Below are 21,603 nucleotides of genomic sequence, written 5' to 3' on the forward strand. Positions count from 1 at the left end.
GCACTGCCTTTTCTTTCCAAAGAAAAGAGAGAGGAAACTTTCAAAACAGTGATCACTGAAGCTTCATCATTACAAGAGGTAATTATTTTATCATCATTGACTAAATGTTTTAGCATGTGACATTAGAGTGCAATATTACGGTCTCAATATTATTAAGGCTTATTTGTGTGATGATTTCATGTCTTAAATTAATTAAATTAATCTCTAATTTCTTTAAATATTTAAATATTTATCAGTGTGTAAATAATAATGTATACTGTGACTTACATTACCTCATTGAATTACTGGAAGAGTTATTTTTTATCTACACTCTGTTTATTTTAATTTCTTTTAATTGCTTAAAAGCAGGAAGTGCATGGCAATCTAGAAGACAGCACTGTGAAAGAAGCCAACATCTCAGTGAGCCCACAGCCTGAAGTCACAGAGTTGCAGGATGACTGTCCTACTACTTCAAAAGGAAGAGCTTCATCTCTGCTTCACAATCTGCTGGGGAAGACCTTCTCTGATGCTTCAGATACACCATATCATCAGTCACCCTCTGCCTTGGTTGAAGAGGAGATGACCAGGTATTGCAGTACCCCACCACTCCCTCTAACAGAGGACCCCCTCAACTGGTGGCATGTCAACAAGGTGTCATTTCCTGTGCTCTCCAAAATGGCAAAGAGATATTTATGCATTCCAGCAACCAGTGTGTCTGCAGAGAGGGTCTTCTCCACTGCAGGTGATATTGTGACAGCACAGCGAAGCACACTTACTTATGAACATGTGGACCAACTGCTGTTCCTACACAATAACTTAGTATTATAGTATTATATAAGATAAACTATGGTAGGCCAGCCTAGATGTTGAATATTTAAGTTTGTATTTAATTTGTTCCCTGACATTTTTCTTCTGCATTAGCCTGTTTTAAAGATTTTTTTTTTGTGTGGCTCTAGACATTTTTTGTTAAAATGTTCAAAAACTGAAAAATTGTCACACTTTTGTTTTGTCACACAAATTGAGTGTGTTTGAGTGTGCAAATTGATTACACAGTGTGTGTATTGATCACACCAAATTTTTTTTGTCACATAAATTGTCATACAAATTGAGAACTGTTTATTCTTAATGATTGTTCATTGCAATTGTATGGCTTACCATTCATTCAGAGTTTGTTAATCCTGAAAAAACTTTGTTAATAAATTAAAAGTATTGAAAAAGAAATATTCATAATCCTTTTTAATTTGGCAATACTGTCAAACAGATATTCTAACTATATACAAAAAGCATAGTAACTCCAATTTTGGTGAAAATATAAAGTTTAGAGTATTTTTTGCACAGCAGGATAATTAATTAAGAATCGTTTTGGGAATCGGATCGTTCCTCCCAGAATCGGAATCGGATCGAATCGTTAAGTGCCTTAAGATTCCCACCTCTAATATATATATATATATGTATGTATGTGTGTGTGTGTGTGTCTCAAAAAATTAGCATATTGTGAAAAAGTTCATTATTTTCCATAATGTAATGATAAAAATTAAACTTTCATATATTTTAGATTCATTGCACACCAACTGAAATATTCAGGTCTTTTATTGTTATAATACTGATGATTTTGGCATACAGCTCATGAAAACCCCAAATTCCTATCTCAAAAAATTAGCATATCATGAAAAGGTTCTCTAAACGAGCTATTAACCTAATCATCTGAATCAACTAATTAACTCTAAACACCTGCAAAAGATTCCTGAGGCTTTTAAAAACTCCCAGCCTGGTTCATTACTCAAAACCGCAATCATGGGTAAGACTGCCGACCTGACTGCTGTCCAGAAGGCCATCATTGACACCCTCAAGCAAGAGGGTAAGACACAGAAAGAAATTTCTGAACGAATAGGCTGTTCCCAGAGTGCTGTATCAAGGCACCTCAGTGGGAAGTCTGTGGGAAGGAAAAAGTGTGGCAAAAAAAACGCTGCACAACGAGAAGAGGTGACCGGACCCTGAGGAAGATTGTGGAGAAGGACCGATTCCAGACCTTGGGGGACCTGCGGAAGCAGTGGCTGAGTCTGGAGTAGAAACATCCAGAGCCACCGTGCACAGGCGTGTGCTTTTGAACCAGAAACAGCGACAGAAGCGCCTGACCTGGGCTACAGAGAAGCAGCACTGGACTGTTGCTCAGTGGTCCAAAGTACTTTTTTCGGATGAAAGCAAATTTTGCATGTCATTCTGAAATCAAGGTGCCAGAGTCTGGAGGAAGACTGGGGAGAAGGAAATGCCAAAATGCCTGAAGTCCAGTGTCAAGTACCCACAGTCAGTGATGGTCTGGGGTGCCATGTCAGCTGCTGGTGTTGGTCCACTGTGTTTTATCAAGGGCAGGGTCAATGCAGCTAGCTATCAGGAGATTTTGGAGCACTTCATGCTTCCATCTGCTGAAAAGCTTTATGGAGATTTCGTTTTTCAGCACGACCTGGCACCTGCTCACAGTGCCAAAACCACTGGTAAATGGTTTACTGACCATGGTATTACTGTGCTCAATTGGCCTGCCAACTCTCCTGACCTGAACCCCATAGAGAATCTGTGGGATATTGTGAAGAGAAAGTTGAGAGACGCAAGACCCAACACTCTGGATGAGCTTAAGGCCGCTATCGAAGCATCCTGGGCCTCCATAACACCTCAGCAGTGCCACAGGCTGATTGCCTCCATGCCACGCCGCATTGAAGCAGTCATTTCTGCAAAAGGATTCCCGACCAAGTATTGAGTGCATAACTGAACATAATTATTTGAAGGTTGACTTTTTTTGTATTAAAAATACTTTTCTTTTATTGGTCGGATGAAATATGCTAAATTTTTTGAGATAGGAATTTTGGGTTTTCATGAGCTGTATGCCAAAATCATCAGTATTAAAACAATAAAAGACCTGAAATATTTCAGTTGGTGTGCAATGAATCTAAAATATATGAAAGTTTAATTTTTATCATTTGTCTTGCTCTGCTTATCCATTTCACTGATGAGTGTTTTGTCTCTCTATAATCTAACAAAATATATATATATATATATATATATATATATATATATATATATATATATATATATATATATATATATATATATATATATATATATATATATATATATAAAATAATGATCACTTATTCTTTTATATATTTTAATAAGTGCAGCTCAGAATAAGTATGTTGTTTGGTTTTTACATAAATATATTTGTTATGCTAAATGATGATGGAACATTATTCCACAAAATTAATGGAAACATTGAAGCTGGCACTTGCATTTTATATATTTCTGTGTATTTAAAATCACTTTTGTAATCTTTTTGCATCTTGTCTTTGACACACACACACACACACACACACGCGTATGTGTGTGTATATATATATATATATATATATATATATATATATATATATATATTATTTATTTATTTATTTATTTATTTATTTATTTATTTATTTTTCGTCAGAAATTTGGAAAAGCGTCATGGTAAAAAGGACTGTTTTCACTCCAGGGTTTCAGTATTCACAAACCACAAACACATATTTTAATCCATCTTTTCTCTTTGACAGGTCCTGTTACCAATGCTGCTATCATCCCAGCACCTGCCAACATGTTCCTTGCTGACAGTCATCCAGCCGTTCCACTGCCACGGTTCAGTCGCCACCTGAACCCCTCCGAGCAGGGTGACGGCACGGGCTCAGGGGGCATGTGTCTGAGACTGGGAGCCAACACACAGGTAACATCTGAGACATTGCTTACGTTTTAAAGGGCACATATCATGGAAAATAGGATGAGGTCCACTGAGACTATTTCTGAGATGTCAGAATTGCTCATTTAGAGCAGCGACTTGGCCTACCTTGAGAAATGCAAAAGGTCACATGCAAAAGTTTAGTCAAGACCAGAGGTCATTTACATATAGATGTCTTATAAGATGTGGGAGCATAAACCATTCTTTTTTAAAGGGATAGTTCACCCAAAAAGGAAAATAACCCCATGATTTACTCACCCTCAAGCCACCCTAGATGTATATATGACTAGGGTTTGTAGTAAAAAAATCTCCTGGCTTTTCCAAGCTATATAATGTGAGATAATAGGGGTTGAGATTTTGAAGGCCAAAAAAAGTGCATCCATCCATCATAAAAACTGAATCAATGCATTCAAGAAAAATATCCATATTTAAAACTTTATAAACCATAATAAAGAGGGATAACACGAAAAGGGGAAAAAAGGGAAAATGTATTATGAAATAAACAAGCATAATAAAGGTTTAACAATAAAGGTGGGAGGAAAATTAGTGGGGAAACAACAAAGCAAAACTAAAGTGAGCACAACCTTGTTGGCCTTCAAAATCTTAAACCCCATTTACTGCCATTATAAAGCTTGGAAGAGCCAGGACATTTTAAAATATAACTCAGAAGAAAGTTTTATACACCTAGGATGGCTTGAGGGTGAGTAAATCATGGGGTAATTATCATTTTTGGACTATCCCTTTAACAAAGCTATGCTTCTATAAATCTGACATAGTGAAGAATTTGTTTTATACTGGGGCTGGACAATATAGCCAGAATATTTGATGTGTTATATATTTCAATGTTTTTCAGTCATTTGATTATTTTATTTTATTTTATTATTATAATTATTATTTTATGTGTATAATGATATTTTCTATTTTAACATAATTGAGGACTTTTGTTTATTACACTTTTATTCACTTAATGAACACAAGCAAGGTTTTAAAATTTAATTTCAACAATACACTACAATATAACAGTAGCACTCATTTGGCACAATTTGCTCGTTGCAATGCTCCGATTGGTGGAATTTTCTGTAGAGCATCATAATGTAGTCTCAGCCTCAGACGTCACGGCCACGGACCGCTGGCTAAACGTCTGATGCATATGGCACACAAAAGTGGAAACACTTCAGGAGTGTCGAAGTAGTCATCAGATTGGTTGAATTCTACAGGATTTCCGCGAGAAGTATGCCACGTTCTTTAATGTTTCACATGGAAACAAAGATACCATGGCACCAAACCCCCCTCACGAAATAAGAAAGCCTAGTGTTTACAACTGTGACAACGAGTGCTAATCAGAATCAACTAAAACGCTGGATTTTCAAAAGTATGTGAAATATTTAAAATTTGCGGCATAGAATCTTTAAAATATGTCCAAGAGTTTTACACACTGGTCTCTTATTGTGGCGACATTTCCACGCCTCGAAACGTGACGATGAACGAAACTAACTGTGATTGGTTGTTTGACATGTCGGTCAAATGGCCTCATGGGTGGGCCTTGGCCAATGAAAGCATTTCACCAGAGATTCTGCTGCTAAACAGTAATTTAAAACATAAGTTTAAATGATGCAAACTGATAGCTTTAACAAGCATATACCATTAATTAACAACCTCAGAACTCAAAACTGTTATTGTTAATTAAATCAAATAAAAACGGAACAAATATTGTTAAAATCAATTTCCCTACAGAGAAAATGAATGCCATTTTTTCTTCCGTAACCCACTCTATCTTAAAGTAGATATAAAATTAAAGTCTATTTTCTACGTTATTGAATGACTTACTGTGAATGTTTAATAATTTTTTTGATCTTGTCATTTTTAATCAATGTGTCATAGCTAATTGTAACCCAAATGTACTGAAGAGGATTAGGGCCAAGCAATAATAAAAAAATAAAACCATCTCGAGATTAAAGTCATTATATTGCGAGATTAAACTCGTTAAATTTTGAGAAAAAAAGTCGAAATACAATCTTGAGAATAAACTCATTAAATTTCGAGAATAAAGTCGTTGTGTTTCGAGAAAAAAACTCATTAAATTTCGAGAAAAAAAGTCGAAATACAATCTTGAGAATAAACTCATTAAATTTCGAGAATAAAGTCATTGTGTTTCGAGAAAAAAAGTCGAAATGAAATGTAGAGAATAGCGCATTCGATCAGTGTTCATTGCATATATAGAGGACATGGCAGAGTTGGATCACTTAGTCAAGCTATATTTTAGACTTTCTTTCAGTAACAAAGAAATACTATCAACTTTAGCTAATTATGACACAATAATAATTAGCACACAAACTTTAAAGAGAATCTGCAAGCGGCTAGGTCTTTTTAGAAGAAAAAATCAGTCCAATTTGCGCGATGTAGGCTACTCGCTTTTGTCCAACATGCAAGGTTATCGCTGGCTTCACCCAAATGCACTCTGGAACTTGGACAGCTATGATAAATTAAAACCGTACGGCATTGCCATTAATGGCGTGTAATGTAATGAGTTTATTCTCAAGATTGTATTTCGACTTTTTTTCTCGAAATTTAACGAGTTTTTTTCTCGAAACACAACGCCTTTATTCTCGATATTTAATGAGTTTATTCTCAAGATTGTATTTCGACTTTTTTTCTCGAAATTTAACGACTTTTTTTCTCGAAACACAACGACTTTATTCTCGATATTTAATGAGTTTATTCTCAAGATTGTATTTTGACTTTTTTTCTCGAAATTTAACGAGTTTAATCTCGAAACACAACAACTTTATTCTCGATATTTAATGAGTTTATTCTCAAGATTGTATTTCGACTATTTTTCTCGAAATTTAATGAGTTTAATCTCGCAATATAATGACTTTAATCTCGAGATGGTTTTATTTTTTTATTATTGCTTGGCCCTAATCCTCTTCCGTACAAATGTCACTAAAGACATCCTATAAATGTATAAAATATAAACAAAAATGAAAATTGGCAGCAAAATCATTGCAAATCTATCATGAATATTCAGTATAATCCAGCTGTCCTCGATTCAGGTGTTTCAGTTTCACTGACACTTGCATAAGGTGAAACAGCTGCATGCGGGTGATACGATTGGGTCAAAGGTGTTTAATGCAAGTTGCACATACATATCTGCCTCCTCACTACCAGTGGAGTTCAAACATGATGAATGTTTACAGCTGTTAGCGGCCTGACTGTAATTCATTCCACGTCAAAATCAATTATAGACCAATAAATGAAATGCTTATAAAGTCTTACATTTGCCCACCACCTGCTCGGTGGGTCCAACCTTTTTTCTTTTTTTAATCTCTTTCTGCATATCTGCTGTTTTTCTCCTCCTCCCCCTCATCTTATTTACAGAGCGGCTAATCTTGTAGCCTCTGGGAGAGCACATCCTATCTGGAAAACATGCCTCTTTCACCTCTGCACAGCGAGAGGGAACCTAAAACAAACATTTTGATAAGTGCATTAATACTTCTAACACGTTCCAAACTGTGACCCAGAGGCTGCAGCCAACATCACACATTCAGCATGATTGGCATTCCACGCGGTGTGTAAATTAAAGCTCCTCTGAGAAAATTAATTTCTCTTTCGGAATTGTTTCCGTTATTCGCTTGGAAGGTGAAGTAACGTGAACCCGCTGGGAGGGGTACGCTGCAAAACCCGGCCTGAATCGAACTGCGCGAGCCCCTAAATAATCACGACTCGAGGGGAAATCTATTAGCAGCATGGCTGACTCTATTCCGATGGAGGTCAGCGGTAAGATGGGTTTCCATCAGACCTGTTGCCATCCTGGAGGAGCTTAGGTCTGCTCCGCTCTGTGCTAATGGAGTGGAGCTTGAGGATGAATGGGTTATGGCCCTTAACTTTGCATAAATATGGGAAAGCTCTTATTTGGCCCTGAATTAGGCAGCTCATGGTGGTGGGCTAAAGGTTGTTTGGGGAGCTGCAGAGGATGACCACTCTGCTTTCATAGCTAATTCTGAGCCAATTCTTTATTAAGCATAATCGTCTGTGATAATTTCCTGATGGTTATTTATCCTAAAAATCTTTCATTTTAATTTGGCATTTGTGTTATTGTGAATTGGTAACAAGCCTTCTTAGCTACAAGCTTTTATGGTTGCGGTTGCCAGATTTCAAGAGTGTAAATACCCCAATTAATCCCTTTTTCTTGCCCAGTGGTTGACTTGATCTTCCCAACCTGACAACCATTCGCATGTGCTGTCTTTATATTATGGAAAAAGTAGGAGTTTAGAAACAGTATTCTGTGGTGGAAAAATAAAATGGCAGAATCCTAAGGCTAAGTCCAGAGATTGCACTTTATGTATCCTACTTTTGAGAAAACTTTAATGAGGGGAAATTGTTGCGGTGGAAATTATTGTACAGTTGATGGATTTCGACAAAACACACAATAAATATTAAATAGTTTATTTCAGTCTAAATAGGAAAAATAAATGTTGAAAGCATAGCAAGACAAGTTTTAATGTGATTTACACACATGTATATATGCATATATAAAGAAATACTTTTTTGATTGAGGATTTTGGTTGAATTTTTAATCTTTTTGCAAGAAGTCTGTTATGTACGGTGGCTGAGAAGTGCAAACCAGATTACAATTATGAAAGCAAAATAAATTACAAACGCAAATGCAAATCTAAAAAACAAAATAACAATTCAGAAAACACAACAATTCAGAAAACATTATAACAAGTCAGAAAACACAACGACAAATCCGAAAACAAAACAAGAAGTCAGAAACAACAAACCGGAAGAGGTAGGTTTAGTCTGAGACCGCACCATTGGTTTGGGATTACTCACCGCTGACTGGATGAGACATCTGTCAATCAACGTATACAGAAAGAACCAGCCGAAAAACAGCGGAGTTGTGGTAGAAAGTTCGGCGATGATCTTAAAGTAGCTCGGTTTAAATTTATTGTATGAATTGTGCTTACTATGGAATAAAACATAAACTATATTCACAAACACTTTAAAAAAAAAAAGAAACACACTCAACAACATACTCCAAAAAAAATCAAAAACACAAGAACAACAAGAAAACACACTAAGCCACTAGCGAAACAACAAAAAACAAGTGCCAATAAGGATTATTAATGCTTTTATTTGATACAGCAATCTTTTGTAACATCGTAAATGTCTTTGTCACTTTTGATCAATGGTGTTGATTGCTTAGAAAAAAAAAAAAAAAAAAAAAAAAAACCTTACTGAGCTCATACTTTTGAACTTTAGTGTAAGCAAAGCCTCGACATTAAGAAAACTGTGTACCATGAGTACAATATTTCACATTTGTGAGTATACAGTATATTGGTGTATGTTGAGCTCAATCGAACTACTGTGCTGGGCAGCAGCACCTGCTTTGCTCATCTTTCTGTGAAATCAGCAGCTTTACTGTATCCTTCGAGGGAGGAACAGTAATTTCCCGCAGACAGGCACTGATGGTTTGTAAATCAGCAGAGTAAGATGGCAGGATCTGGGAAGGGCTCTTAAAAAGACATTGACCTTGCTAAGATTTTCATTGTCAGCCTTAATAATCTTGTTGGACCCTTGGAAAAACGTCATCCCCACCACAAACCCCCAGCCACTTACTCACTGTCAGTAGTGATCAGCCTGCAGGAGACAGCCATGATTAGACCTTGTTTGTAATTGACCCTCTCACAGTCGGCACAGCCTCTTCAGGACACTTGTGTCCCGGGAAATGCTTACACACAAACACCTTATTGGCACAATCGATCATTATTGTTGCTTAACATACGATTATGTTGTTGTTTAAAGTGTTGCACTTTGTCTTTTCACACTCTCAGGAGCTGGATGGGACATATTTGGAGAAGGCAGACGAGCTCTACTCTCTGATGTGTGCTGTCACAGACAAGGTAAGCAGGGAAATTCACCACTGCTGTCGGGATTCAATCATTACTGTGAGCTGAATTTTAGCAAGGCTTTCAAGGCGGGGATGGTTTGTAGCCTGTTGGCTTTGATTTTTCTGATGATCAGCATGAAGAGAGTGGAGAAGGAGCACTTGTCATGAGTAGTGCGGACTAGTGCTCAGCCAGGCAGAGTAATCAACCCATAATTGCCATTTTAAGATGGCTAATAACTGTTAGCTAATAAAATGGCTTTATGAATTGTGATAAAATTTTGTTTAAATGAAATGTTCAGCAAATTAAGGTTTGTTAATTTAATATACAGTAGCTCTTTGGTATAATAGGTAGGGATGCACCCATACTGAATTTGTCCGCTCATACCAGTGTCCAATTATTCAGAATACAGATTTGGTTTTCTTAAAAGGGACATCGGATGCCCATTTTCCACAAGTTGATATGATTCTTTAGGGTCTTCATGAAATGTCTATAAAATACTTCGGTTAAAATTCCTCAATAGTTGTGTAAAACAACCTTTTTTATCTCTGTTCATAGCGACCCGTTTCGGTGCATGTCTCTTTAAATGATAATGAGCTACTGCTCACCCCGCCCCTCTCTTCTGTGGGGCATCAACATGAGACACGTGAATTGCTGCTTTGGACTCTGTATATGGCTCTTAGGTGGTCTTATTCAAATAGCTAGCTATCTGTGTAGAAACCAGCTACAAATTGAAATGTTTTCATTATATCATGTTATTTTATAATAATATACTATAATATAAAAGTGAAACTTAAATCAAATAAAAATCTGAAATGTTTGCAAACAACTCAGTTGCACATAAGGTAGCGTTAAAAACGTGTCTTCATGTCAGATTTATTCAAACATACATGTATAATTAACGGTAAATAAGCTGTTTTTATTGCTAACAAACCAACTGTGAACACTGGATAACTTTTCCAGAGGTAAATGCTATGTTAAGTGATACTGATCACAAGCTCAATGGTTCAAACACTGATTGAGTGATTACATGAGACATTTCAGTTAGTTGATCTGTTTCTTTCAACATACAGTACCTTCTGACATTCATTCACGTTTATTTCGTGGTATAACTAGTAGTAAAGTGGAAGTGATAAATTTGACAGAATTGGAGCATTAAGACTTTGTCTCTTGTTATAAAGCACAAAGCTCTTTGCAATTACTAGACAGAGGCACATTAGAAATAATGTTTGGTGAAGGGAAAAACCATGGACCTGGCAACCCTGACTTGAACCCCTTTCCAATAGAACCTGCGTTAACTGCACTTTAAAAAAATAAATAAATAAGATTGCATTAATGTGCTTTTATTGCATTAACTTTGACAGCTCTAAGTTCAACACTAGAGATTATTGCTCCAACAAAAGCATATACCATCAGTTAACAACCTCCGAACTCAAAACAGTCTGTCATTAAAGTTAATTGGTTACTGTAAAAATCAATTCCCGATACGGGTTACCGGCTGATGTAGTGGTGCATCCCTAATAATATGTGGTCTTTAAGGCAAGCACAGAATTTTTTAGACTGAACGTAATTTTGGAAGTGATCTAACTTATGACTTGAATGATAAAATGAGCAAATATCACACAGACTTACATTCAGTGAGGAATGAATGAATGAATGAATGAATTCATAATGTGAGAACAGACAGCAGAGTGTTAGGGATGGGTTTCCTGGGACAAGTCAATTATACAAAATATTTGACCGCAGCATGCTGTGATTTACAGAGGCGATTGATACAATACTGCAATCTTTCATATACAGCATCTCACTCACTTCGTCCTGCAGGAAATGAGCCACTTGCACACATCTGTCAGAGTCTCTGATAGAGCAGCTATCTGTCCACGGGATGTAGAAAGTGTATTTGAGAGCCAGCGGAGGTGAACTGATTATCACATAAAGCCTAAGAGTTTATTTTCCTTCAGCTCAAGCCTTTAGAGTAGATTATTTTCATTCTACTGAAATTGTGAGACCAAATTGCTGTATTCTTGGTTTTATGGGCCTCCTTAATCAAGAGGGGGGTGTCTGTATATTTGCGGCCTATTGAACATCAGCTGTTCAGAGAATTAAATACAGGCAGAGCACAAGCTGCGTACCTCATAACTCTGTCCAAATACATTATTTTAGCCTCTTTAAAATGTCAAAGTACAGTGAGGCCAGATGGTCCCCACTATCCCGTCCATCTGGATGGACCGACGGGTGTTTTGGGGTTTGTTGCCGTTATCTGTCTCCGAAAGCGTTTAGGTCACCATAGAGGTTGTTCCCTCTTCCTCATGGATCTCCTGACGCTTTTAAAGAGAGTCCAGCTCTGGCAGGAGTATTGAGTGGATTAGTTTCACACACTCAAAAGGGAGTTGGATCCTGCCGGCGAGCTCAGATCCTGCTGTGTTTATTCAGGAGATGTGTGTAAATAAATATATAAATATATAACTGAATTAATCTGGGGGAAATGTGCATCGCTGTCACCCGCCGTTTGCCTGCCTGGGGGAATCGAGCACAAAGGGAATGTCAATAATTTCTCCACTAGATTAGGGATGTCTAAAATGGGATTTGATGACCTCAGTGAAAATCTGTGATGGGACTTGAATTCTTAGAGCCAGGTGCAGGGTTTTTTTTTTCTTTTTTCTTTTTTCTTCACACCGTCTCATTTAAACAGTTCATCTTCTAGCTTATATATGATGGTAATTTAACTCTTTTAGATTAAAGGAATGTTCCAGGTTCAGTACATGTTAAGCAAAATCGACTTCTGGGACATTTTGTCCATAACATCAGAAAAGACTCAAGTTCTTTAAAACAAACACAAATAATAATATAATAAATATAATATAATATAATATAATATAATTAATATAATTAATATAATATAATATAATTAATATAATATAATATAATATAATATAATATAATATAATATAATATAATATAATATAATATAGAGCTGTTGTTGCTCCAGTCACAAAAATAAAATAATACTTCACTATTTTATATATATATCACATCATATCATATATCATATGAAATAATTGGCTGTGGTATCTTCGGTCACTAAATAAAATAATACTTCACTATTTATTATAATAATATAATATTATATAATAATGAGCTGTGGTTGCCCCAGTCACAGATATAAAGGTCACCTCACGTTAATGTCAGTTTGTCCAGTAGTGCTATTGGTATTTGTTCAATAATATGTTTGTTTAAATCTATTCATTCTGAAGATTGGTGCATCATGTAAAAATTAATATCTGTCCCAACAATTGCTAAAAAAATATAATCTATTAAAGTACTTCTCCTGTACTCGTGAAGAACTGGAAAGGTCATGTGAAAGTCATGAATGTTCCTTGGTCAAAAGTGTGGGAACTCTGTGTCTGTCAAAGAGCTATGTGATAAGTGTGTGTCTGTTCTCTGTCAGAGTGTGTTTGGTGATGGGGAGAACACTAAGGTACGAGTGTCTGAACTGGAGGAGGAGGTGAAGACCCTGAAGAAGATCAATAAAGATCTGTATGAGTTCTCCACTCAACTCCTGACCAAACCCAACTAGAAGAGCTTTCAGAAGTCCTCCGTCAGAACAGTCGGATCAGTACGAGAACAACGGGAGAGAAGAATGCATAAAATGGACTGAAAAGTACCAACTATTCTTTCCTGCCCTAGTTTTGTGTCTTAAGGGCAGGGTGTTTTTTTTTTTTTTTTTTTTTACATCCATCTCAACACAAGCTCAAGGACCGGAGGTATATTTGTAGTTTTTATATGCTGCCATTTACCTTTTTTATTATTACTGTTATTGTAATCCTAAACTTCAAATATTTCCTGTTTATGTTACAACATTTTTTCTGTACACTTTATAAAAATAAAAAAAAGCTTCCAAAAAAAATAAATAAATAAATAAATCACCTGTGTGACCATTGAATCATTTATCGGCCTATTTATTAGGTTTCAAAATAGTAGCCATTCCAACCAGGCACAGAAAATAAACAGAAAGAAAATCTGTATTACCTACATAGAGGAAATTCTCATTCTCTTTCAATTTAGTTTTTGTGTTAAATATTAATAAAAGACATTTAGGTGATGCATCTGCCTCAAAATTCAAGATTAGTTTTTTTTTATATTTATTTATTGTTACACACCTTTGTGTACTTGACTTCAACACCATCATGGTTAAATTTGTAAATGATACACTGATAATTTGATAGATAACTGCAGTAATTTCTCAGTTTTTAGTGTGCTTTGTAAAACATAATTCACATAATTAATATAATAATGTTCTGGTTGAACAGAAAGACAAATTAAGAATTCTATCACAAATAGCAAGTATTTATTTATTAACATTGAACTGCTATTTTAGTTGTCACGTAAATTTGAACTTATTGGATAGGATCTTTGCTCTGAACTTCAACCTCAAACATGAGGTCCTTCTCAGAAAGTCTCAGACTGTACATCCAGCAGCTGTCAGAAAAGTTATTGTCTTGTAATTTGAAGCTGGCCAGAAAGATCAGATTAGCTGTGTTCATATAGCCTCACACCGTGTTCTTGTTCAAATGACACTGATCTGGCTTCCTCCACGTGTGCCTCTCTTCTGCTTTACAGTGCAGTCTAAAACTTTGCACCTTTCCCCTGCACAGCGGCTTATTTTCCATCCCTTGTTACAGGAGAGTAAAGCTGCCCTCGCTGTGACCCTTGCAGACGTCTCCCAGGATTTAATATTCTGGAAACATCCGCAGAATCTTAAAGAGGAAATATTCTAGCCTTTAAAACTTGAAATGGGAAAAAGTCATCAGCATTCCAGAGGCATGCTGTTGTGAATGCAGAGAATGCTTGATTTCTATCTAGTTAACTCAATTAGACTACGTGATGCAGATAAGCCCCATCTGAGTATCATCATCTTAGGATGGAGCGGCAGACAGAAAGAGCGAGAGGAAGCGCCACAGATAACAATTACAACTACCTCTCAGCACTTCCTCTTTGAAGTTACTTCAGCTGTTCCTGCTCACAAGAAGAGAGAAACAGTTCCTTACCCACACACACACACACGCTCCAAACATTGTGTGGAAACTCATTCCTTCACCTTGACAGAGTCCTTCTGTAGCCCTCAGCTGCAGGAAGCATTGAAAGCAGGTGGTTCATGGAGGAACAGCTTCTTAAGAGCTTATTTTGTTGCAATGGTTGAGAAGGAAAGGTGTGCTTTGAGTGTGTGACGTGAAACACCTGCTCCCTCAACACTGTGTTCCTTTAAAGGGAAAGTTCAGGCAAAAATTGAAAGCTTGTTGCAAACCTGAATGAGATTGATTCTTCTGTTGAACACAAAAGAAGATATTTTGAAGAATGTTGACTTCCTCCATAGGATTTGTCCACTATGTCAGTAGGGACCCAAAATAAACTCTTAAAACACCTTTCTTTGTCTCTCACACAAGTTTTGACCAATGTCCAACATGAGGAAATGTAATTTTTCTGAAATTTAATGCACATTTCAACCACATTATTGTAATTTCTATGACATATCAAGTAATGTAATTATGTGGTAGAAATTATGTATATTATATAAAAATTACAAATGAATTACAAATATAATTTTCCGAAATATATAACACTTAAGAAAAGAAAACAGAAAACACATATTTGTCATCAGCGCCCTCAAATTTCAACATGTTCTCAAGAAGGACATTAATAATTTAAACGGCCTTTATTAAACTGATGTTGTTGCAGTGAGAAAACCCATCTGGGTTGCTGGGAAATTTGTCACAGCTGGATATGAAGGCTGAAGATGTGAGGAGAAAACAGCCAGCGCTTGTGTTTTCCATCGAGAGCTGTTTCCCTTTTAAGCAGAGTGCTCATTTCAATGCCAGCTTGTGTCCTTATTTACAAACTTTGCTTATTTAATGTCAGGAGATTTAGCGGATTTACTGCCATGTGTTAAGTAGAAGTCTGTCTTGTGCTCTTTCTTTGAAACACTAAATGTCATGTAGTCTCCAAATCCATATATCAATGTTTTCTGGTAAACAAATGAGCAAAAAAATAAAAAATAAAAATAGCAAAAAGGTAATGGATCCGATGTCCTTTTGCTTAGCTTACTTTCAAATGTCAGTCACTTAGGGCTGTGTCCTTATGCAGTAAATACATTCAGGTTAGCCCTGGATATGGGCATTTTTTCACTTTATAAAACATTTTAATATACATTTTGATATCGGGTTATTATAGTTAACGAAAATTATAACTTAAAATGTTATTTCCGCTAGCTTATAAGGCGACATTTCTTATTTAGTTTAACTTGATACGTTAACAACTATAAATAAATGTAAAATATAAAAACATTTATATATAGACATATTTTAAAATGACAAAAAAAAAAAAAAACAAGACAAGACAAAATGACAAAAAAAAAAAAAAAAGCACACTAACATTACCCTGAAACCAGAAAATATGAAATTCAATATAATTAGAATTGTGGGATTGATAAGTGATTTCATTGCTTTACCAGCAAAGTCTTGATTAATTTTCTCAAAGTTTCTCATAAAGAATTTTTAGCCTTGAATCACACCAACCAGCTCCAAAATGAATCATAGCATTGCAACATTTGATTCAAAGAAAAAAAAAAAAAAAAAAAGTTTAGTCTTAGATTCAAGTTCCAATTTGTGATATTTTATGAAGATCCCACTGACAATGCATATATCAGCCTTTATTTGGCTATAAACATTCCTGAACATTAATATTTTAATATGTCATGTAAAAATGGAAGATAAACAGAATGAATTAGAAAAAAAGAAAAAAAAGAAAGAAAGTGGCGTAGTATTATATAAAAGGAAGATGAAAATAGAGAGAAACAATAAAATGGAAGCAGAGAAAATGATTTACTTTGCATTTAAGGAGGAAACCCGAGTGTTATCTTGCTAAAAGAAGCTAAAATGAGACTAATGCTTTGAATGAAATATGATATTGTGGCATTTAAAGATTTTTCAATATCTGCAACAACTGCACTGATATTTTTTAGAAGCTGGTCTTATTTGTGCTTTGTTTCCCACGTGGCTCATTATTTTGGGTTTACCTTTATCTCTATAGGTTATCACCGCACTCACCGGTGTCCAGGTGTCTAGACCTTTTTGGTCTCATGGTTTTTGTCTTGTTAGGCTCCCATAATGAGGCAGAGAATTGGGAAGGAAAGACTTGGCAACAAGCTCACATTACCGAGATCGGCCTCAAACTCCTTTGGCTCCGATCCAGTTTCACTGAGAACTGAAATTCGATTTTTAGGTGATTGGCTGAAAACAGAAGAGTGAGAGAGGGGAGGTAAAAGGATTTGGTGCTAAATGAAGTGTCGGCCCAAAGGACGAGAAAATTCTGTGCCTTGCTGTTGCTTTTAAATAAGTGGCTGGAGGGAGCAGACACAGTTAACTTATAAATGAACTACTGCATCAACACAAAAAAAGGAGACATTTCTGAAACTATAAGGAGATATGGTGGTGTTCCTAAAGATCAGAAAATTAATACATACATGTTTACAAATAAATGAACTAATAACAAAGTAAAATATTAAATATGCATACTGCTGTCATTTGAAGCGCAGGTAATCAGCCATTTCTGTTCATATTTACTGCAAATATTCAGTAAACTAGAAGTTAATATTGAGTAACATACATTTAAGGCTCTTTTGGCACTAATGAAATCAGTGGCAAACAAAACCACAGTATAATTTAATCACATCGCCTGTTTTTTTTTCTCTGAATGATTCAGCCATTTTGAAAGAATCCATTATGTGAATAATTGAGTTATGAATATTGTTTGATAAGTTACTCTAAAACAGTAATTAATTTCTAGGGACTAATTACATCTTCAACAGTGTTATTAGACTACTGTAAGGGAAACAGGTCAATTTAGCTCAAAGGGAATCATTTAAGATTTTAAAGGGAATTTGAACAGAATCACTGTTTCACGGCTGATCACTGAAACGGCCAGCGATTCACTGAACGAGCCGTTTAACATCATATCTGCGCTGGATATTAATATCCAAAGTATAGTGAAAACACTATTAATTAGCACCGTAACAAGATCGGCAGTTTAAGACATTAACTTGTAAGCACAGAACACAAGATACTTCTCTTTTCAATATAAATAAGGCTTTATTAGATAAATCTAAGACATATAAACTAATCTAACACATAAGCACACGCACTCACATTCACACAAGTTGCAGGAAGATAGAAAGTTAGGAAAGAATGAGTTTAAGAGGATGAAAATGTGAAATCCCAAGTTTACAGCAATACGTGAAATTGCATAGACATGAACAACCATTAATCACTTAATTAACCCTCGCACTGAGTTCCTCAATGAGGTTAAAATTATATTAGATAACACCAGTACAGATGTGAGTCTGGAGGTTACTTGCGTTGCCTGTTTAACGGGGTTCCCTTTGTTGTCGCTGAAAAGGGGGTTTCCCGAAGTTGTCTGATTGGCTGGAAGTTCAGTAGTCGTTGAAGTGACGTCTTGGGAAGCCCGTGGTTGGGCGTTGGCTGACGATGCGGAGTTGTGGGCTGGTTGAAGTTTCAGATGGCACTCGAGGTCAGACTCGGAGACACGGCGTTACAAAACTTAACTCAGAACACGAAACTCTCAAACGGAAAAGAAAAGAAACTAAAGTAAAATAATAGAAGTAAAGTTTGACGAAAATAGGTGGTGTTTCTTCTCATCGTGGCTAAGTAGCAGCAGGCGTGCAGGCCGAAGCACGCTGGAACGGCGCTCGAAGAACGCTAAAAGTGATGACAAAGCATGACTAAAAGCAGGCTAAAAGCCGGCATGACTGATAGCAAAAGCTAAACACCCAGACACAGTTTGAACAATACAAGGATAGACCACAAAAAAGCCTTGCAAGCTAAAAGCTAAAAGCAAAATTTGGGTGTCCTGAGTATTTAAACTGGCCTTTTGGCCACACCTCAAATGTTGTCTTGACCAATTAGATATTGTCATTAATGGACAAAACACCTCACAAAAAGCCACACTTTTCACATCTCAAAAAATCAACAAGCATTTTTGAATGAATCGGTTCAATAAATGATTCAATGACATATTATGGAGTATATAATTCATCTTATGGAGTAACGATGTCAAATCATCAAAAATTCCTCACCACTAAAAGGTGCTGTAAGCTGTTTTACAAAATGGTATACAGAAATTAATCTTTAGTCATTTTCTTGGTCCAGCCAGTCAGAATGCTTTTGAGGCACGTTCTGCTTTTACATACAGAAGTCCATATACGGGAAGCTGGAAGCTGAGAGCGTGATAGTTCAACTCAGCGTTTTTTAAGAGTTTGCAAGGTCCAAAATGTGTCAAGTGCTTACGCAGCCATCTATCTTAAAGGGAACAGGAAAACAGAGGAAAAGAAAAAGACCAATAAGCAACAGGACCAAAAAAAGAAGCAAGACGAGAGTAAACATTGTTAAAGCTTTTCATCGCTGGAGGGAGCTGGGAGCTTCAAAGTGCATGTCAACAGACGCCAAGTTTGCTTTGCTTTTGCTTGAGAGGTCAATCTGTTGCTTGGTGACCATGGTTACGCCAAAACTTAGAAGTTGAAAAAAGATATGTGTCAAAGTCTAATAGAAGGTCTAGAACGGCAAATGTGCTTTACAGTACCTTTTTAGGCACTACACACTTTTATGTAAGAACGTCATTAGGGCCTTTCGCACCGCTTTAGTTCCAGAACTAAATGTACAGTACTAAAGTACTGGGACGATTTTGCGTGAACTATTTCCCAGTACCATTTAAAGAGTTGCATTCACACCGACAGTGTGTACTAGGAAGTGACGTAAGCCGGTCGAGAGCGACATCATTTGTGCGCGCCGTTCAACAACGAAAACAAAGAACAACGTAAACAACAGGAGGATGGAGGACGCTGTGATCAGAGCTGTGTTTTGTTGTGTCTCGCGGGTTTCACAATAATGGACATGAAATGTTGACGTATACGTAAAGCGACTGAAAGAACGGAAAGGAGGACTAAGAATCTCCAATGACAACTGGCAGTGCTACATTTGCTAGAAGTGCCTGCACTTCAGCATCCGTCCATCTATCGCTGTTCATCATACTTGTGAAATAAGTTGACACAATGTTTACAGTATGTTACACAGTGTTTTAAATCATGGCGGGTGAGGGCGTTTTCGTAGGTGTCTGGCCAATCAATGTATACTTACATCACGGGTAGTACCAGTTGTGCTGGTTAGACCCTGCTGAGTAGGAGCTAATTTGGTTCTCGAAAAAGGCAGTCGGGTACTAAAATAGCACCCAAAAATAGCACCGTTTTTTGGTAAAAACGCCAAAAAGTGGGTAGTTCCACAATTAGTTCTGGTACTATAAAAGGTTCCCGCAGTGCGAAAGGCTCTATTGTATTATTTAACAAGATACCATCTGCAAAGTAACTATTAACTATTAACTATCTAAGCCTTTGTGTGTGTGTGTGTGTGTGTGTGTGTGTGTGTGTGTGTGTGTGTGTGTGTGTGTGTGTGTGTGTGTGTGTGTGTGTGTGTGTGCAATAAATCAAGGTGTAAAGGTGATTTTTAGTTAAACTATGATGTCAGCAGACATTTTAGTACTGTATGTGTCCGTATTTGTGAAATATTTTGAATATTAAGTGTCTATGTGCTGTCTGTGTTTTCAGTAAATTACGCTTGTTTTGATATTTGTCCAATACAATGCAATGAATGTATTTTTAGTTGTCTGAATACGTCAGGACATTTTCAAAAAAAAAAAAAAAACATATGCTGAATAACCCATTCCAGATTCTCAAGGCTCTTAAAGGTGGTTCAACCATCTGACAGGTTGTTGATTAAGGATGAAGAATCTGACAGATGCACAGTGAATGAGAGTTTTCAAACAAAGCGAGAAAGAGAAAAGAAACATTGACTGTATCTGAGAGGATAATGAATAGGCAGCGAGCGGCACTCATCTGGCATAGGCGATTCAGCAAAAGCAATGTGTTTACTTCTTGCAGACGTATATGACAATACTGTATTTTTGAATTATTCGTACACTGTGAATGATAACTTGACCTTGACATTTCACAGCTTGATACCAGTGTAGTAACTGTAACTGAAAAAAAAAAAGAAAAGGCATTTCCGTGTCAATTTATTTAAAAGCCATCATCTACATCTGTTGTCCACAAAGAACAGCTTGTGTCATTTAAACACTGTTGCATTTGTGGGAAAATCCCCTTTCTTTTCTCAAGCTTTGAAGATTTGTGATTCTCCTTGCTTCAGTCACCTGGCTTGACGAGTGTACAAAGCATTTCCCTTCATACCCTGTTACATTTCACGCTCATGTGGAACCACGGATGTCTCAGGAATGCTGAAGCGGCAGCCTGACATTTAAAAGCTGACCGCCTCATTGCATTGTCACAATTCTCTGACAGAAAACAGAAAGGTAAGATGGGGTTCTGCTTCACCTCAAAACTCAAGAAACACAAGAAATGGGGTCTTTTTTACAAATGTGGCTGCCTGGCCATCCAACCTTTAGATTCTGATGGATTGTCTGAGGTAGTTTATCTCCGTCACCTGCAGTTAATGATTTTACAGTTATACTGAAATTCAAATAGAATTTTTTTCACAGAAGAATCTTTCTGGGTTACTCAAAAAACCTTTCAGTAATCAACCATGTGTTTCTTAGTGTGAAGAGCATTTAATATCCCTTTCCCAAAGATCCTTGTATGCAATGGAAAGGTTCCATGGATGTTAAATGTTCTTCTTGGAACCATCAACTTTATTTTTAACAGTGTATGCTAGACTTTTATTGAACCAGCAACATTTTGTAACATCCCAAGCAAACTACTGTAGCTACACCACCTGACTGCAATCTTTCTCCATCTGTTGAAATACATTGTATTTTTGCAAGCAACATACTGTAGATATCTTTAATATTTTATTATAGATTTGATTCAACTTTATGTATAGTTTGGCATAATCTTATATTGTT

At 36.4% G+C, this 21,603-nt stretch overlaps 1 protein-coding gene across 1 annotated transcript in view; it reads left to right on the forward strand.

Moving 5' to 3' along the window:
- Window positions 1–13,552, forward strand: part of LOC109062144 (WD repeat-containing protein 18-like) — a 64,557-nt gene extending 51,005 nt beyond the window's left edge. Inside the window, exons 8-10 of the mRNA XM_019079232.2 lie at window positions 3,555–3,721; window positions 9,571–9,639; window positions 13,073–13,552. Of these exons, the coding sequence (XP_018934777.2) occupies window positions 3,555–3,721; window positions 9,571–9,639; window positions 13,073–13,201 (365 nt within the window). The 3' untranslated portion in view covers window positions 13,202–13,552. The remainder of the gene's footprint in view (window positions 1–3,554; window positions 3,722–9,570; window positions 9,640–13,072) is intronic.
- The last annotated feature ends 8,051 nt before the right edge of the window (window positions 13,553–21,603 follow it).

Source organism: Cyprinus carpio, chromosome A11, assembly GCF_018340385.1.
Source record: "Cyprinus carpio isolate SPL01 chromosome A11, ASM1834038v1, whole genome shotgun sequence".
NCBI lineage: Eukaryota > Metazoa > Chordata > Actinopteri > Cypriniformes > Cyprinidae > Cyprinus > Cyprinus carpio.